This window comes from Quercus lobata, chromosome 12 (assembly GCF_001633185.2).
Source record: "Quercus lobata isolate SW786 chromosome 12, ValleyOak3.0 Primary Assembly, whole genome shotgun sequence".
Taxonomy (NCBI): domain Eukaryota; kingdom Viridiplantae; phylum Streptophyta; class Magnoliopsida; order Fagales; family Fagaceae; genus Quercus; species Quercus lobata.
In genome coordinates, this window is record NC_044915.1 from 13,281,191 (window position 1) to 13,301,537 (window position 20,347).

The window sequence follows — 20,347 nt, forward strand, 5'->3', positions numbered from 1 at the left end:
ATTAGCAACCATAATTGATTGAGTTCATCACGAGACCTATAGACAGAGCATTGATACTCATTCACACACAACCATCATCCTCCAAGAGAGAGAATTAAAGAAGGGAGACAGAGAGAAAGGGAGAAGGAGACTAACAAAAAATAGAAAACCTAAGAGGGATGAATTTCGAAACATAAGTCTTGTTATTTACAAATATGTCACCACCAATTTTAGAAAACGGAAGTCCAATCATGAAAGCATCTAAAAGAAGAGGATTTGCACCCGCTCATCTAAAATAGCATAAAACCCAAAATATAGTCATTGAAGTCCAAAAATTGCCCATATATCAGATTATGAACTGTTTATGCGAAATATGATTTTGTTTTAATGCTTGTGGAAATGTATGTCACTTTAGCTTATACAATATGATTTGTTTTTCTTTTGTATTTCTCGAGGGTGAGAAAAGAGAGTGGGTAATGGTTATTATGTGTGGAAAGAAAAAATGATTAAAAAAATTAAGGAAAAAATGTTATTTTAATGAAATAGAGTATGTAATAGATAATCCTATGTGGATATTTTGAAAAATAGTAAGCTATAATAGGAAAAAAATAAAAATTTTCTTATTCTAAAATAGAGAATAATTTTTGCATAAACTTATGTGAATGCTATAAATGGATTTGCATATTTTTATCAAAAAAAAAAAAAAAAAAAAATCTAGACAATAAAATCTCAACTATAAAATGACGGAACAAACAAGACTTGAAATGGACAAGAAAAACAATGATAACTAATATTCTAGAGTTTTTATTTTTTATGAAAAGGATGAAATTTCAATAACATAAAAAACGGACATTACAATGATACCACTCTAATGTTTAATTTATTTTTTTAATGACAAACTCCAATATTTTTAGAGTTTAAACAACATATGTAACTTGTTTTTGTTTTTAATTTTTTTTTTTTTTTTTTTTGTGAGAAACAAACACACACACAAGGGAGAAGGAAAAACTTGTTTTAAATGGAGCTAATTGACTCATTTGGTGTTGGCTAGTACCCGTCTTGCTCTTTTAGATTGTTGCATCTCTGTTTTATCCCCAAAACATGTTTTAAAATTGAGTCTAGTTGATGCATATGCTTAATCATTCATTTAAAAAAAATTATTAAAAAAAAAAAAAACTATTGAAAAAATGTTAATTAGTATTTTCATTAAAAAATTTTAAAAAATAGTTTACTAAATATACGGGTAAAACCCTTTAAAATTTCATATTAAAAATAAAAGAATACTTGTTTTAAATATAGTCCACGTTTCCTAAAATAAAAATAAATAAGTCCACGATGTTTTGCTTTCCCGAACATTTCGTGCCACGCGACCAACTCTTGTTCCTTTCCTTTCATTGGGTCTTTAACTGTTCAATTGTAGCTTTCGTTGACTTCATTTACATCCCTTCTTCTTCGAATTCTTCTTCTCTCACCAAGTACCAATGTCAGCCACGCCCGAGCCAATCATATCACGTCACGTGGCAGTGATTGGCGCCGGAGCCTCCGGTCTTGTCACTGCTCGTGAGCTCCGCCGCGAGGGCCACACCGTGGTTGTCTTCGAGCGAGGCGATCAGGTTGGTGGCGCCTGGGTCTACACTCCGAAGGCCGACTCCGACCCTGAACTGACTCGGACCACGGTCCACTCCAGCCTCTACCACTCCCTCCGCACCAACCTCCCCCGAGAGTCCATGGGCTTCATGGACTACCCGTTCCTTGCCAAAGACGACCCGGACAGAGATCCGAGACGGTACCCGGGTCACCGCGAGGTTATGATGTATCTCCAAGACTTCACACGCGAGTTCGGGATTGGTGAGTTGATTAGGTTTGAAACAGAGGTGGTACACGTGAGATTAGTAGCAGAGGAAGAAGGCTTCAAATGGAAATGGAAAATAAAATCAAAACAGAGACTGAGACTAAGACTGAGAGGGGAATACGAAAATGAAACGGTGGTTGAAGAGGAGGAGATATTCGACGCTGTTGTTGTATGCATCGGCCACTATACGCACCCTCGAGTCGCCTGTATTCCCGGTAATTCTTCGGCCACTACTTTTAGTTTTAAGTCACAATTTCAGTTGGTAAAACACGTTCGTCGTAATATTATAGCATAAAAATGAGTTTAATCATGTTAATAAAATGAAATTAGACTCAGTGTTTTCGAGTTATCCCATGTCAATAAGGTGTGATATTGAAAAGGAGTTTATCACTTGTTCCGCGACACTAACTATTGCATGCAGTTTTGGTATGGCGTGTAAGTGTATTCCCTTATCTCATCCTCTTTCCCATATATGTGTGTGTTTCTCAAAAAAAAAAAAAAAATTGAAATTAGAGAAATAATTACAGAAGATTGTAAACTTATACTATCTGATATTATACCCTCTGGTATGGATTTTTTTTTTTAGATAAAATACTGTTTTTGCAACTAAATTTTATTGTATAAAATATTTTATTACAGTATTAATTTTAAAAATATATATATATATATATATATAAATTATTATTTTCTTAATCTTATTATAAAATGACTGTATGGTATATAATATGAGTAAGTTTTTTTTTTTTTTTATTCACCTTCAGGAATAAATGAGTGGCGTGGGAAACAAATACATTGCCACAGTTATCGTGTTCCTGAGCCTTTTCAAGACCAAGTATGTACCAAATATCTGAATCTGAGGGTCAAAAAAGTTAATATCAGCTTTTGCAGTTGAAATTTAAAACCAAAAGATTTATTAAAATCTAACGTGAAACTGATTCCAATTTGCTATATTAAAATAGAGATGGCATCTCATTCTCATGGCGCACGATAGATTTTTCCTTTAAAATATGACCTTTATGTTTTAAATAAAATACAGTCAATACACCACTACTAGTGTTTATATATTGTTCCTATAATCCTATTGTCTACTCTGAGGTTTTAGGTTTCTATTGCCTACATGGTCGATCTGGAAAAGACCTTTAAATATATCTTGAGTTTAATTAGTTCTATCATAGGGAAGTTAAATAAAATATAATTTTTTCTATATTTTTATAAAGGTTTTATTAGCGTGTTCCTTTAAAGCATACATATCAATGGATGTAAACTTTTAGCTTTTTAGTACCTAAAAATGTTACATTATCTATTTTAACTTACAATTTCACAACTCACTCCACATTCTATTTTAGCAACTACTACATTTAAATAATCTTTTTTTATTCTTCATCCTTCTCTCTCTCTCTCTCTCTCTCTCTCTCTCTCTCTTCCTTCTGTCACAGCCACCCACCACCCACTGCCACCACCAACAACCCACCCACATCAACTTTGATTTAAAAAAAAATAAAAAACTAAAAAATAAAAGACAAAAACAACCGCTAATAAAGCCAAATTCATCAATTGATGAGCTTGTCCAGATGGGTTTACCAAGATGATTTGAAGCCCTGCACCAAGACAAAGGAAAATGTTTCTCTCGGATAGGTCGTCGGCATGGTGCCACAAGGTCAGTAGCTAGAAGAGAATATTAATGGATTCATTGCGTTATGAATAGTGATTTCTATCTTACCTTTGATTGAGGTCTGGTGTGGCTTATATAGGGGTCTGCCTTTCTAACTGTTGAGGCTTTCATGGTGGCTTGAATGCTCCTGTTGTAACACTTCTAGTGATTCAATTGAGAGAAGATCCTCCCAACGGTAACCACTTTTAAGACTGTCTTTACATTACGGATCCTCCATAAATGCCCATTTATGGAGCTTTGGTCTGTATATTCTGTGTTATAATGAACCATAACATGAATATATATAAGCAACTAAACCTAGACTATCAGTACAAGTAGGAGTGAGTTTGGGCCTATTACATTGTGCTAATATGTCTAACATTTCTCTAACACCCTCCCTCAAACTCAAGGCGGACGCTCGATGAAGGCTTGAGATTGGATAAGTATGAAAAGATTCCTTGGAGATGCCTTGAAGAATGCCTTTGAAGAAACCATGATAAAGAATGTGCAATTGACTGATTTTGGAGCTTCAAATGAAGAACGAAGTCAAAAATCAGAATCTAAGCGAAAAACTGAGCAAGATAGGCCATTTTGAAATTTTTGACTTTTGGTCAAAGGTCAATGCAATAAGTCGAAGTCAACAGTCAACATGGTCAACGGTCTATATGGTTTGGGTTGAGTCACGGATTGGGCTGCAAAGCCGCTGACATCGTATGATGACATGTCAGTGACATGGATTAAGGCTGACGTGGCTATGCTTGCATGTCTAATGACGTGGCAAGATGACATCAGTCTTGATGTTAGTGAGTTTTCTAGTGCGTGTATGGTGCATGAGGTGTCTATGGGCATGTGGAGGCAAGGCTAGAAATTTGCCGGCGCGTGGAGGCACGTGAATTAACGGATGACCGCCAGATTTCTTCCACATGCAAATCAGCATACATCAAGGCCAACAGGGTAGTGCTTGTGACTGTAAGGCGATTTGAGCAGGATGAATCTAAAGCGGCACATGTGATTTTTGGTGAAAACTATGGAAGCGCGTGGCGGCATGTGCGGAGTTGATAGGTCACTAGATTTTTGGGTTTTACTCATGGGAGGCCGAGGAGTACGTTTGTGTGGTTGGTTTTGTCAATCGAAAGCTAAATTTGCACAGATCTGAAAGGGAAGGCACGACATGCTTGAGAGATTAGAGACATGACAACGAGACAGCAACGGTGGTTCTGTGGGAGCTGTGTGAAACCGTGGAGTCCAAATCTATAGGCAAGCAGTGACACTATGATGGATCTGTGTTGTGCACATGGGAAACTTCTTTGCTGTCAAGAATGAAGTTTAGCTCTGATACCATGTTAAGAATATAAAGTGAGAGAAAGATTGAATAGTCTGTATATTTTGTGTTACAATGAACCATAACATGAGTATATATAGACGATTAAACCTAGATTATTAGTACAAGTAGGAGTGAGTTTGGACCTATTACATTGGGTTAATATGTCTAACATATCTCTAACAGTTCAGTGTGTTCCCTGGACGACGGGAATTTTCTAGCTCATCAACCACCACCACCACAAACCCACCCACATCAACAAACCACCACCTGCCGCCACCACCACAACTCTAATTTTAAAAAAATAAAAATAAAAAACTACCACCACCACCACAAACCCACCTCAACAACCCACTCACATCAACAAACTACCACTTGCCGCCACCACCACAACTCTGATTTAATAAAAATAAAAAATAAAATAAAAAAATAAAACCTCATCCTCAAAGCCGTCGTCCCTGATTGTCATCCTTGGCCGTCCACTGATACCTACCATCCAAGTTGTTGTCCCTGGCCGTTGTCCAAGCCAACCTTGTCCTCAAAGACTAGTTCTTGAAGAGAGAGTGCTGATACTTTGAGTCAGAGGAAAAGAAAAGAGAAGACAGAGAATGAAGAGAGAGAAACGAAGAAGACAATGAATGAAGAAAGTGCCAAATAAAATGTAGTTTTTTTTTTTGGCTTTGAGCTACAGTAACTGGTATTGATAACAATTTACTATAGCTCCAAAGCTAAAAATTTTAGCTTTGTCTCCAACATTGTAGCGTGCTTTTAAGTATTGATAGTGCTAAAAATAGCAATATAGTTTTTTAGCATCACTAATACTAAAGCATATATTAATAAACCATTTTAGGAAATTTTTATAAAAAAATGAAAAAGTGATTAACTGTTTTAATAGCCTTTTTAATTTCTCATAAAAAAATTATCCAAAATGGATGATTAATGTATGTCCTGAGGGTATATATTAACCGAATCCTTTTTATAATTATAAAATATGATGATTATAGTAGTTGTAGAGAGGATAGGCCCAGAAATGTATATTGGGCCTTAGGCCTTGTCTTAGAACACGTAGTTGTCCGAGGACAAGGGAACATTGATATAGAGGTACAGGCTAGTGAATGGAGGAAGGTGGTTGGCCGTAAGGGTTCTAGAAGGTGGTCCAAGGACAAATGAATCCTCGGCATAACAGAGCATAGGTCAGAAGGGCTGACGTGACATCAACGGCAACATTCAAGGCAGTTTTAATGGAAAGGACGAGCATCAGGAAGGAGTTAGACGAAGGAGAAGGTAAGAAATATCTAAGGAAAAATTGCTAACATCGCATTAAATGCTCTATAGCTAACTCTCTGACCGCATTAATGTGGAAATGATACCTGAATAGTGATGTTCAACCTTATAGCTGTCACTAAGAGTTTCAGGAAAGTGCTGATGGGACAAGGATAAAAGCTAGCCATTTGATCTATACGTGGAGGGTTGAGATAGAGGAAGGGATGGCAATATAAAGGAGAGAAATCTCATTACAGGGAGAGGATCGGAAAATTGAGAGGAAAACACTGTAGCAATAAGAACTGGACTTGTAATCAAGTTCAAAAGAAATATATACAAGAACTAACCTCCTCGGATTGAGCTGAGGACAATTTTCTTTGGATAAAACCAGTTTATCTTTGTTTTCTTGTTATCTGGACCCACTATAATTGTTGTCCAACTCATTAGAGCCTAATTTTCTAACCCTTTTTCTACAAATTCATTGTATTGGGCTCTTTGGGCCTAAATCCTTTCACCATTTGAGCTTAGGGATCAAACCGTGCCCTTACAGTAGTAATATGAAAACTCACTTAAAATATATATATTTTTTATATACATGTTTCTGCACAGATACAAGTAATCTTATCTTAGGTTTTTGAATAAATTAACTTGGTGAACAAAATTGTTACTTCGTCAAGAACTCGATAAGGACGAGGCGCGCTGTACATTTATAATCCTGTTTTGCTTGTTCAGGAGGCACTATAATACTTTTTTAGACTGAATTGAACATGAGACCTTTTATCTGATCAAAGCCAATCACCTATATTTCCTTAACTCCCTACTAGGGGAATATCTTCTGCTATCATAGGACCTTGTATCTATTGTATCATATATTTTGCCTGAAAAAACTCCATTCAATAAATTTTGTTGCTCCATATTTAACTCTGCAAAGCATGATGGGAAGTTTAGTATTGCCGCCAGCCAAATTCTTTTATTGAATCTTACCATATTAAATAATTCTCTCCTTCTAGACTAGACATTTAAGTATCTTAAAATTCCATTAGTTTACTTAACGAAACAAATTCTATTCATCTGATATTAGCTTATTAGGAAATGTGTTGAAACTGGTTAAGGTAGACACAGTCTGAAAATTTAACATTGCCCCTGAATATGGCATGCCTTTTTTTTCTAGGTAACTAAATATTACTTTTATAACTAATCTGCATAGTGCTATACTGAGCTAAAATTTAGCAGACCAGTCATGTTTTTTGGCAATGAGTCGGGACTGAGGTCATGTATGTAAACAATGTTCAGTAATTAGGACCTACCACTTACAGCTCATTATATTCTCGGTTTCAATTCTTTCCCCACACAAGTGATTAGCCTGCCTTATCCATTCTTGCTTTCTACAGGTTGTAGTTGTGATAGGGAGTTCAGAAAGTGCATTTGATATTTCTCAGGAAGTAGCGACAGTGGCCAAAGAAGTCCACATTGCAGCTAGAACGGTCCTAGATGGTGTATTTGGAAAGCAACTTGCCTATGATAATATGTGGCTTCATCCTATGGTAAGTCCTCAGTCCTCACCCACGGTGAAACTGAGTGGCTATTAGAAGAAGTCAACAAGTACTTCCTCCAACTTTTTAAATTTTTATTTATTTATTTAGATATTCCTACTTATTAGGGGAACATTATTTCACAATCTTCTTTCATATAAAAATAAGTAAAGGGTATGTTAAGAAAGTATATGTATATTTTCTAAAAAAGGATTTTGTTTGGGGCATTTAGAAATGTAATAGAAGACTAACAAAAAGGGATGAGAGGTATGTTTCTGTGACTCCGGGAAAGGCTAATTTGAGGTACTATGTACTAACCATAATTCAACCATTGCAGATAGAAGGTGTCAATGAAGATTGTTATGTATATTTTCAAGATGGGAGTTTTGTCATTGCTGACATCATTCTACATTGTACAGGGTATGCTGCATACCCCAATAAATTTTGCCTTAGCTTTGATTTACGACCCAAATTGCCTTTACACAAAGTTTCATATTGAGTGCAAAATTCCTGAATGAACCAAAAATGAAACATTAAATATATGGTAATTAAAAGTGGTTTATCTTTTTTAAGGTACAAGTATCATTTTCCTTTTCTTGAAACCAATGGTGTCGTGACTGTGGATGACAACCGTGTGGGGCCATTGTACAAGCATGTTTTTCCACCAACCTTGGCCCCTTGGCTTTCCTTTGTTGGGTTAACATATCAGGTTTATCCCTACTTAATTTAGTGTGCCCTTGTTGATGGTTGGATCTTTAATCTAATCTTATTACATGGTGGAAGTAAATTTTTGTATTTTGTTGGTGCTAGACTATTCCTTTCCCCATATTTGAATTACAAAGCAAGTGGATAGCTGGTGTTTTATCTAATCGATTCACGCTTCCTTCACAAGAGGAGATGATTGAAGATGTTGAAACCTTCTACACATCACTTGAAGCTTCTGGCACGCCGAAGCGATATACTCATCGTGTGGCTAATATCCAGGTATTTTTGGTCAAGTCAAAAGCCTACAATGTGGCGGATTTTCATTTTTCCTTATTTAATTTTTTTTCATGCCCGCATTAAGTATGGTGGTGTATGACCCATTTTCAATATAAACATTGTTAAATTATCCCAAACTAGCAATCTACAGACCATAAGGGTGTCTCAATACTGACTTGCACCTCGTAAAAGCAATCTGCACACCATAAGGGTGTCTCAATACTGACTTGCACCTAGTAAAATCTTCCTTGATTATTAGTAAAAGAGCAGCTAAGTTAGAGGAGAAATCTTATTTGGGATGTTATTTTCTAGGCAGGGTACAATACATGGCTTGCAGGTCAATGTGGATGTCCTGCATTTGAAGAATGGAGAAAGCAAATGTGTTATGACACTTTCAAGCGCAGACTCACCCAACCTCGGTCTTACCGCGATGAATGGGAAGATCAACATTTGGTTTTGCAAGCTCAAAAGGGTTTCATCAAGTTCACCCCAAATCAAGTTAGTGACAGATACGTCTCTCAGTAATCAAGTTTCAAGACACCCTTTTCCACTATATCGCACTTGCTAGAACCCCAGTCAGCCTTCTATTGTTGTTTTCTATTCCCTTGGTTTAGTCATTGTTCGGAGTTGTAATGTAAGTTAAGAATAATGAAAACATGTTCCTTTGAATTGAAATTGAATAATGGGATTACTTTAAACATACTTAAATTTTTTTAGTAATTTAATAAAAATCATGTTTATATATATATATATATATATTTATATATATATATTTGTTTTCTTTGTTTGTGTTTATTTATTTAGCAAAGAAGTCAAGTGTAAGCTTAGGTTTAAGATTGATCATTAAATAGGCCAAACTCTGCCATAATAACATGTTCGTGAACAAAGTCTGGGATATAAGCCATGCATGAATCTTTTGCATATATATTTCAAGTTGATTCACACACACACATACACACCCATATATATATATATATATATATATATGCCATTTGTTTCAATAAATTTGCACTTTGGCCCTCTCAACTATATTATTAATCTTTTTAAAGGCTATAAAAGTTTTTATTGATCTAAAATCTAAAATAAATTTAACAAGCCCAACAACAAAATTTACCAATAGCAAACTTAAGTCCAAACAATACCCAAAACAAACCCACGCAAGACAAACAAAAAATAAAATAAAATATAAAATTCCTAAGCCAATTCTAAATTTCTAACTAGTTTAAGTGGACACTCATACGCATCTGACAACACGCAACTTTCTAAATTAATGCTTATTTGGAGTTTCAAAAAAATATTGTTTATACTTTTACTCCTTTAACTCCAAGTCCTAGCTCCGTTCTTGAATTCATGCATTCCATTGCAACAAACTTGTTTCCCAGGAATGCCATGGTGCAAGTAATGTCTTGCATGGGAGTCACCATGCCACTTGGTCGAGTACTCAGTTTGGCGTCACCTTTCTTGCCTTGAAGAGGTGTTTACCCATTCCATTACTACCTACACGGTTACCCCAACACCGTAACATCATCATCGTCTTCAATATAATCACTTCTTAATCATGTTAGAAGTGATTCAAGACCACCACCAACACATGACCATGGTTAGCACAATTCTTGTAAACATATTATGTTAGAACCTTACTTTGATTCCATTGTCAAGTGTTGATCATCCAGACGCAATGAACTATGTCCTGCAAAGAGATTAATCATATCCAAATGCAATGAAACTTATAGTATTGATAGACTACTAATTAATACCCCTTGACAAGGGCATATTAATTTGTTAGTGGATAAATATATCTTTAACCAAGAACTATATAACCTTATCTAAAAGTCACTTTTCTTACTAATAAATGCGTATGTGAAACAACACTATTCACCAAGTGGAATTATTACATATATGAGAGTGCACCATATTATGGTATGATCACTCATTATGACCATTAATTCATTTGTCATGATCTACCACGGTAAACACACCAAACATAATATGTACTATAGCAACAACAAAATAGTAACAAACAAATTCAAGTTAATAACCTAGTAACACTCATAGGGGCGTTTGGGCTCTACGTCTCACGTCTGCGTTTTCTCCAAAGCATGTTTTCTCCTTTTTTTTTTTTTTTTGGCCGCATTTGTTGACTTTGGGAGACAAATTTTACTATTATGAACAGTGTATGCACTGTTCACGCACTATGCTGACACTGTTCACGTATTAAAAAATATTAAAAATGAGTCTCACGGTACTATTTATACATTTAAAAATTATTTTGCTACAGTGTTTTCAGTTTTCAGTTTTCAGTTTCAGCAACAATAAACTCAATTCAAATGGACCCATAGTCAAGAAAAACAAAACAAAAACAAAAACAAAAAAATTTAATTCAAGAAAATGGGATCATCAAAAACAAAATCACCCAAATCTATGGTTAGTGGCAAGGCATTTTGTGCATCGACAATTAAAACCAACTAGATTGCGCTGGTAACCTAGTTCTTTAAACATACATTAATTTTTTAGTAATTTAATAAAAGTATCAAAAACCTTTTTTTTTTTTTGGGGGGCTCAAATAAACCATAACGTACTTTCTTACTCTTGAAATTAAATTTAAATAGAAAATATTGTAGATGAAAATTGAAGAGAGAAGGGGGACATAAGAAATTACAAGGTTCAAGTAATAACCTATTTCTACGGTGGGACTCCTTAGACGACTACATCTTTGATATTCTTATGCTTTAAATTACAATTACCCTAATAGGTATATATAGGAGTTGTAGGGTCTAGGGTTAGCCCTGGATGGGCTTTACAATAAATTGAGCATCTTGGGTCATTATATAATAAACAAAATAAATTAATATCCTTAAAACTCTCCCCAAAATTCAAGGTATATAGAAACTTGATGGTGCATTGAGTTTGGAGTATAAGCTCATTAAGATGCCTTGAAAGTGATGAACAGATTTGATGAATAATAGATTAGGCACAATGTGGAATGAATTTGTTAGTGGGTTGGCAAATTTCGCATATACGAGACCCAAATGAACCAATATGAGGGGTTTAGGAGATTATATGAGAAAACGAACTTTGAAATCGGAATCTATTCAAAAAAATGAAGCAAGATAGGCTACTTGGGAAAGGTCAACTTGGTCAACAATCATATTCAATGTTAGAGGGCAGGCTAATGATCATAGAAAGTCAATAGTTCAATGATGTGGCAAAATTTTTATTTATGCATAGGGTGCATTGTAAGTATGGTAGTGCCCGATTGGAATTCTGACCAACACAAGGTGTGTGGCTTAGGAATGATTTGGTCCATCATTCCATTAAAAAATCTTCACTTATTTAAAATTGCTGAGTCAGTTTAACTTTTTCTTTTTAATCATACGCTGACTCAGCAATTTTAAACAGATGTAAGTCATTTCATGGAATGGTACGAGTGACGTAGTTCATCATAAGGACCATATAATTTCTCGTGGCTTAGTTGGTGGTGCGTGGGTATCTTCTTCTGGCGTATATAAAGGATTTTGATGACTAATTTTTGGGGATTCGATCACCGATTGGTTTTGGTCGCCAAATTGGCAAAGTGTCTGGTGGAGCATGGTGGAGCGAATGATGTCTAAGAGTGGCACGTGGGAGTACTGTCATTGGTGCATAAGAGCACGTAGGGAAGTGTTTTAGGTTGCCTTTTTTTTCTATTGTCATGTAAATCGGCTCCTAAAAGTAGTCAAATTTTGGTGTTTGCACGGTGATTTGAGATGGCGAGGCAAGTGAACTTGACAAAGGCAGATTTGTTGTCAGTATATATTTGTTGAGTAGTTCACAGCTTAATTGGTTTTTTTTTTTTTTTTTTGGAATTTACTAACATGTGCCCTTAGGACATACATTAGTAAATCATTTTAGGAAACTTTTTTATGAAAAAACGAAAAAGTAATTAACTGTTTTGACAACTTTTTCAATTTTCCATAAAAAAATTTCCCAAAATGAATGGTTAATGTGTGCTACTAATTTTGGATGGAATTTACACTAAATTGAGCCTCATGGACTTATGTCTTATTTAAATGAGTACAAAAAGGAGAATGAAAGGAAAAATATAAATAAATAAAATACACCAGTGTAAGGCTATAAATAAACCAAACTATTTATGACTAGTTTGGGTGTAGCTTAAAATAAAAAATAAAAAATAAAAAATGATTTGTCTTCTTTTATATAGCAAATGAACTAGACGTAAGTCATTGTTTATGCTCGACTATTAAATGAATCAAACTCAAACATAATAATGTCTCTGTGATCAAACTCATGATATATTGCTTGATTTTAAGTGTATATAATATGATATGTTTATATAGACTTGATATTGGATTTTGTTTTTTGTAAAAATTATGTTGATGAATATAATTTATTAAGTTCTGATGAAGTGCAGATTCGTCAGTCGTTGTAAGTGCATCTAGATGAAGCTGAGTCCTCGTCTGTGTCACCGTGAAAATGGTAAGACAGCTCCCTTAAGGTGGTCACCAGTGTGGTGCCTACACAACATCTCTGATGTCAAAGTCAGTATAAGAAAGCTTTTAGGAAATAATAAGGTATCAAAATAACTAGTAGTGCTTCTAGGTGTGTCTATGTACCTTGTATTGGTGCTGTGAGGGCTTTATATATGTTTCCACAACCCCTAGTTGTTGTGGTTGTTAATGTGGCTTTAATGTCTCTCTTGGTAACGCCTCATGCTCAATAATGTGTGCCTTAATGAGGCATTTAACAGTCTGTACAGCTGGTCCTGTAACTGCTCAGGACATTATTGGCTGCATTGAATGGCTTCGTTACTTTTGTCAGTGATATGAACATGTGGTTAGTTCGTCTCAGAGGATGTCCTCGTTGGTCTCGATGGGATCGTTCAGGGAGGTTAAGTTTGTCAGTCCCATCAAGTTCAAATAACAAAAATCCATATATTTGATCATTTCAAATAGAATATAATTATAATTTTTTGTTAATAGTTTAGATTTGTTAAGGGTAAAATTTGTTAGTCATGATATTTATTATATAAGGTGAAAGGATAAATTACTTAAGTATCTTGTGAAAAAATTCAAGTTCATTAGAAAATAAAATAAATTAGGCATAAACACATAATTTAGTTTAATGATAAGCTTGAATTCAACCCGTATTAAAATTAAAATTAAATGAAGAAATATATACTGAACTTTAGGAGTAGACTCGACTCAATACTTGATTCAAGATGTTTACACGCCTACTCCAGAAAGAGTGGAAGTAGCACATGTAGCAAGATACTCTTTTGGAAATGGTCTTGGAGTAAGCCTCTCAAGTCGTATCTTTCATTTTTCATACATAATGCACAACAATTGTGATATTTTTTTTTTTTTTTTTTTTTTTTTTTTTTTTTTTTTGAGTTTGCACCTAAAATAGAACTTTTTAGGCACAATTTTTTTGACAACGTATAGTGACGTGTTATTAAGAGTAAATAATAAAATGATATCACCAACAAACTCAATCATTACCTCATATAAAAGGTTGTATATGTAGTATTATTGTTCACAAAATAATGCTATTTTGACTTTATTTTTATAGTAATATCGTTTATGCCAACTAGATGTCAATGCCAGACAATGAATACTAAATCTAGTAACACAAACAAAAGTTATAAGAAGAGTGGGAAAAAGAAAGGTGAAAATGCACATTTGATCCTTATATTTTGAGTCAATTCTCGATTTGGTCCCTAAATTGATTTCACTTCTAGATCAATCTCTGATTTCAGAAAATCATTTTTATTTTAGTCCTTACCGTCAACCCAGTAATAGAAAAATCTAAGGTGGCAAACAGAATACACTATGTGCACAATAAATGCTGATGTGGCTAATAAAATAATATTTAAAAAAATTTATTTGGCATTTTTTAATGCCATGTTAGCAATTAAAATGCCACATCAACATTTATATTAATAAAAAAAAGCCAACTCAGGAAATTAAAAAAAATAAAAATAAACATGAATCTAATTAAAATAAATAATTTAATAATATTAAAATAACAAACGCTGAATTAAAAACAAATTTCTGAATTTCTATTGTGGGGCCCGAAATCTAAGGTCCCAGCCCACTTAGTATAAGAAGCCCAAGCTCAGGCCGAGGAGCCTTACTGCTAAAAACGCGCAATGAAAGCTCCTCGAAGGTCCAGGGATGTGGCCGAGGATGACTTTGCGCCCAACATCTTGCGGAGAGGCCTGAAGAAAAGGACAAATTCAGTACAAGATAAGCACAAGGGAGAAGGCTGCCAACGCCTTAATGTGGAGCCCATCGCCTGACAAACCCATACCGATATTTTGCTGTCCAGCTTTTCCCAACCACTCTGATGTGAGGATTGACAAGACGAGTAACCACCCCAAACAAGGAGAAACGGACACGTAGGTGAAGGATGGGAAGGAAATATTAGTATAAAAGGGAAGCTTATGGCATTGAGAGAGGGGGGTCTTCCCGGGAACCAGAAAAAAGGGGGAAGATGCGCTCATAAAAATGGACGACGGCGAGGACGAGACGCTCCTCGGACTAATTCCGAGGAGATAGATCTTCACACTACGTCCGCGTAGGGCTTAGACATACAGGACAAATCCTCCCTCGAATGGGCTTCCATGAAAATCCTGACTAAACCGTTACCCCACGACCAAGGTCTAGCCTTTCCAAACCCACTCTCTACAAATCATATTGTTCGGGCTCTTTACACACGAGCCCAACATAATCCTTGGGTCGTAAAAATCGTGTCCCTACATCTATTTTTTTAATTTAATTAAATTTAATTTTTTTAATCTTAAATCTAAAATTGTGGTAAAAAGTGGTCACAAGTTTTGATTCTTAAAAAAAAAAAACTTTAAAACTATTTTTGGAGTATGATTTTTTATTATGTTCATAGAGATATATCTGAGTTGAGAGAGTGAGAGAGAAAGAGAGGATGATATGGGTTTAGAGAGAGAGAGAGAGAGAGAGTGATTTGGGACCAAAATAATAATAAAAAAATGATCTGATTTAGAGAGAGAGAGGCTGAGATGTAGCCGGTGGTGGTTCGACTTCTCCCTCGTCGACCAACGGGAGTGGATTTGCTTATCCCTCTTTGGGGTTTTGATCATGGAGGCTTCAGTGCTTGGTGGGCAACACGAATCAAAGAAAATGATGGGCAACACAGCTTCACCCCTTGTGTGTTTTGTGAAACTCAGATCGGTAGTAGTGGCTATGGTTTCCTTCCTTGCCATTCATCACCACCAGTCACCATCAAGGTAATCTCCTTTATCTCTCTCTCCATCTCTTCTTTTCTTGGACTCACCCACTCGGTGCCTCTTTCTTTGATCCGTGATGGTGTGGGGGGTTTGGCTTGTTTAATGGTTCAAAATATGTTTGAGTTATGGTTGAAATTTGATTGTAGGGTTTGGTGGTGATGAATCTGGTAATGGTGGTGCTGGAGGTCATTCGAGTTTAGTGCTAGTGGATATGGGTTAGTGTGGCAGATTGTGGTGGTGGTCATTGGGTTTGATGGTTTAGGTTTTGATTTTTGTGGAAGAACATGAAAGCTCGAAATGTGTGAGAACACAAAAGCTTGTTTAGACCCCTAATTCAAATTACGGCTTGATTGATTTTACACTAACTTAATACTAAGTGCGGAATAGTGTAAATGCAAGCAAACAAGCAAGAGAGCTACTCTAATTCATATTTAAAGCAACACAGCAGTAAAACGAAATGAACAAGAGTACGGAAGAGAGATGCAAACACAAATAACACCGAGACGTGTTATCGAAGAGGAAACCAAAGAACTCGGCAAAAAACCTCTCTGCCGCCCTCCAAGTGGTAATCGATCCACTAGACAATCAATTGGGATACATGGGTAAGCAAGAGACCCTCCAATCTCCTACTCCAACAAGTCTTCTCGGAACCGTGTCTTGTCTAGCTCTCCAGATCCCGCAACAAGCTTCATGTTGCATCTACCATCCTTGGCTTCTTCCAATGTTTCCCAACAGCACCAAACCTCACTGGACACTCTCAAATGGTGTGATAAGTGTTTGGGCTATTGACCTCTCAATGGTATGGAAATGGAGAGGTAGGAGATGAGGAAATTCCACAAACAAATGTGTAGAGAATTGTTGGTATATCAATTTCTAACTCTCAAGTGTTTTTGCTAGGGTTTTCTCTTAGAATCTCTCTTTCACATTTGTGGGTAATATGGGTATATATAATGAGAGTACAGAAAGTGTGTATCAGACAGTACAGACTGGAAGAACAAAATGTCTCGCGGGTGTCTAGCAAGAAGGCCTTACCCGCGAGATACTCGCGAGACATAGCTGTCTCCATCTGTACAGACTCTTCACATTCCAGTCATGTGCAGGGCACATGCATCTTTTCGCGGGATGCTTAGTCGTGAGATACTCGTGAAACCTTCCTTACTTCAATAGCTTGAGTCTTCACACTCTCTCTCACTATCACATAACCCTTACAATAAATTCCCACAACAGATACAGGGTACAAAAGATTAAATAAAATTACAATCAAATTTGGCACGGAATAAAAGCCAACAAAATACATATTTGTAAATCACAACTTTACAGAACACAACACCATTTTTTATTTAATTTATAATTGACTTTTGGTGGAAGAATGTATAAAAATTTTGGAATAGAAATTCTGAGTACTGTTCTTGTTATTTGGGTTTGTGTTCTTGTGTTCTTATGATATGGGTTCATGTTCTTGTGTTCTTGTGATCTGTGTTCATGTTCTAGTTTATTTTTATTCAAATTTGAATTGATGTGTTTTTATGTTATAAATTTTGTTTTTATGTTTTTTAACTTTGTTAAAAGTGATTTTTTTTATTATAAATTAGATGCTAACATGGCTGCTGACGTCGTATTCTTTATTATTATTTTTTGGTTGTGTCTGCATTTAATATGCCACTTATGCACTCCATTTGCCACTTCAGATTTTTCTGTTACTGGGTTGACGGCATGGACCAAAATAAAAACGATTTTCTGAAATCAGTGACTGACCTAGAAGTGAAATCATCCAAATCGAGAATCGACCCAAAATGTAAGGACCAAAAGTACACTTTCGCCAAAAAGAAAAGACCAATTAATGTTGCTTAATAACTTTCCCTTGTCAATATTTAATATGATGTTTTCACATTTTTAATTTTATTCAACCTATTGAGGTCGCATACTATTGAGTATTGATAAGCATTTAAATGAATGAACATTGCTAGCACCCTAAACTTCTAACTCTCAATTTTTATTTGTGGCTAAAACATGGGGACTTCTAACTTGCTACTAATTGTGCCGTGTACCTTAAACCTTTCTGATTAACATATTACTGCTCATCACGGCCTATATATTCTCCAAAAGAAGTAAACAGTTGCAAATCCATCATTCATTAAAAAAAAAAAAAACAGTAGATCAATGTCACTCTATCTCCAATGCAGACTATTCCCATCTATGCGAGATCGTTCTACAATCATGCAAAATTGCAATAACAATAACAACAATAATAATGAAAGAGCAATGATTGCTCCCCATCCATTCACAACTCAACACGTGTCTGTGAATGGCGTGGGTGCTGTGGGGCTTGCAGCGGCTCGAGAACTTCGCTGCGAAGGCCATAGCGTCGTAGTGTTTGAGCGAGGAGACCAAGTTGGAGGCACCTGGGTCTACAACCCTATGGTCGACTTCGGCCTGACCCAGACCTCGGTTCACTCCAGTCTCTACCAATTCCTCTACACTAACCTCCCGCGAGAGTGCATAGGCTTCAGGGACTACCCGTTTGTCCCCAAAAGAAGACCAGGGTAGAGACCCAAGACGGTTCCCGGGTTACCCGTTTGGTGAGTCGGTGAGGTTTGAAATAGAGGTAGTGCACGTCAGATTGGAAAAAGAGAAATGGAAAATAAAATCAAGAAAGAGAGGCAAATATGATAATGAAAAGGGTTTCGAATTGGATGAGATATTTGACACCGCTGTTGTATGTAACAGACACTACACCAAGCCTCGTGTCATCGATATTCTTGGTATTTCTTCCTGGTATAAAAGTAAGCGCGGTGCTCACTGCTCAGTCGTGTGTATTTCGATTATCTACACCTCTTCCTCTATTCCCCATGTCTTCCTCAGCGTGTTGTGAGATGCTCTTTTATTAAAGGACTTGCAAGTAAGAAATTTGTCGATCAGACTTTGAGCACAACTCTCAATTTCTTCCTTTCGTGTCTCAACCAAGATTGCTATGACTTCCTCTTCCTCCATTGTTAACTTCATGTTCTCAAAGCTATTAAGCACATCATCCGCCATCATTCAATGGAAAAAAGAAAGGAAAAGACAGGCCCTTTGGATCCCTAAGGGAAGGAGAGCACTCGTAAGCACGAGAGAGAGAGAGCTCCTATCTCAGGAGAGAACACAAAGCCACTAAACCAGTCGTGTGCATTTTTTTGGCTTATATATATGGGTTTTATAAATTTGATCTTAAAGGCATATATTAGTCAAGTATTGTAAGAAATTTTTTATGGAAAATTGAAAAAATTATCAAAGTGGGAAATTTTTTCTAAAATTGATGATTAATTTATATTTAGGGTTGGGTTTAAGTTACACCTGGTATAACTTTAAGTAATGTCACACCAATCAATATTTTTTAATTGAATGTGAATTTTGATAAATATATATAGATGTAGGGGTATGGGGCCCAGGAACTCATTATCTATATATATAACGGGTCTAAGGCCCAAGCTGAGGACTAGAAATCGTCCGAGGGTAGACATTGTCAAGGGAGCCTATGTTAGTAAATGAAGAAGTTAGTTTTGATCATAATTGCCCAAGGGATTGGGCTGAGGACTAATGCCTCCTCGGCTAACCAAGGTCGTGGTCCGTAGAGTTGTTCTGCTGTCCAGGGGAATATCCCAAGAACATTATGTTGATACAAATAAGCACTACGGGAATACAGGACAGGGAGGAGTCCTAAAATATTTAAGGAAAAAGTTACTACCATCGCATTGAATGCTTTGCAACTAACTTTTTGACTGCATTAATGTGGAGAAGACCCCTAAACAGTGTTGCATTAGCTACCCCAACACAAAGAGGGACTGAGAGGGTGTCCGATGGGATAAGCACTCAAGTGGTGGCTTGGATGACCAGCAAGTGAAGGGGCAAGATTGTCTAAGGAGAACTATATAATAGAAAAGACCCTTCATGGAGAGGAGATCGAGAAATCACGAGAGAAATACTATAGCAATCAGGAACCAACTTTGTAATAAAATTTGTGAGAAATATATAGGATTTGACTTCCTCGGACTGTGCTGAGGACAATTTTCTTTGGATTAATTCAATCTACTTACACGTTCTTGTCAATTTAGCTCACGTTATTTGTTGTCTAGCTCAATTTAACCTAGTTTTTCAACCTACTCTCTACAAATTCATTGTTTTGGGCTTTTTGTGCCTAGGTCCATCCATCGTCTAGGCTAGGGACTCAAATCTAGTCCTTACAATAGACACACACAATTACACACATGATTCGGTACTAGTTACTAAGTTTAAAATATAGTTGTAACTGAACTGCTTCGCCAAGAAAGAAAAAATTTATATAAGTGTGCAAGCCTAAAACGAGACTGCTGGGCTCAACCCCACTTGGGCTCACAATTTTTTTGTAAAGTGGGTTTCAAGATTTCCTACTTTGGGTCGTTATCGGCACAGAGACTCAAAGTAATGTTCCTCCACTCTCTAAACGACTATTCTCCCTCTTTTTTTTCTGAACCCCATCATCTTCCCCAAC

At 36.1% G+C, this 20,347-nt stretch overlaps 1 protein-coding gene and 1 pseudogene across 1 annotated transcript; both read left to right on the forward strand.

Annotated features, from left to right (window-relative positions):
- Positions 1 to 1,379: 1,379 nt before the first annotated feature.
- LOC115972038 (flavin-containing monooxygenase FMO GS-OX-like 3) lies at positions 1,380 to 9,259 on the forward strand. The gene is made up of 7 exons (XM_031092175.1): positions 1,380 to 2,046; positions 2,593 to 2,663; positions 7,458 to 7,610; positions 7,936 to 8,018; positions 8,172 to 8,307; positions 8,409 to 8,582; positions 8,892 to 9,259. The coding sequence occupies exons 1-7, from the start codon at positions 1,461 to 1,463 to the stop codon at positions 9,102 to 9,104; spliced, it is 1,416 nt and encodes a 471-aa protein (XP_030948035.1). The 5' UTR covers positions 1,380 to 1,460; the 3' UTR covers positions 9,105 to 9,259.
- Positions 9,260 to 18,057: 8,798 nt separating this feature from the next.
- The window catches only part of LOC115970254, a 45,109-nt pseudogene continuing 42,819 nt past the window's right edge, over positions 18,058 to 20,347 (forward strand).

Coding starts and splice junctions, on each gene's coding strand:
- LOC115972038 (XM_031092175.1), top strand. CDS start 1,461: ATGTCAGCCACGCCCGAGCCAATCATATCACGTCACGTGGCAGTGATT. Junction 2,664..7,457: donor CTGAGCCTTTTCAAGACCAA/GTATGTACCAAA, acceptor TGCTTTCTACAG/GTTGTAGTTGTGATAGGGAG. Junction 8,583..8,891: donor ATCGTGTGGCTAATATCCAG/GTATTTTTGGTC, acceptor GTTATTTTCTAG/GCAGGGTACAATACATGGCT.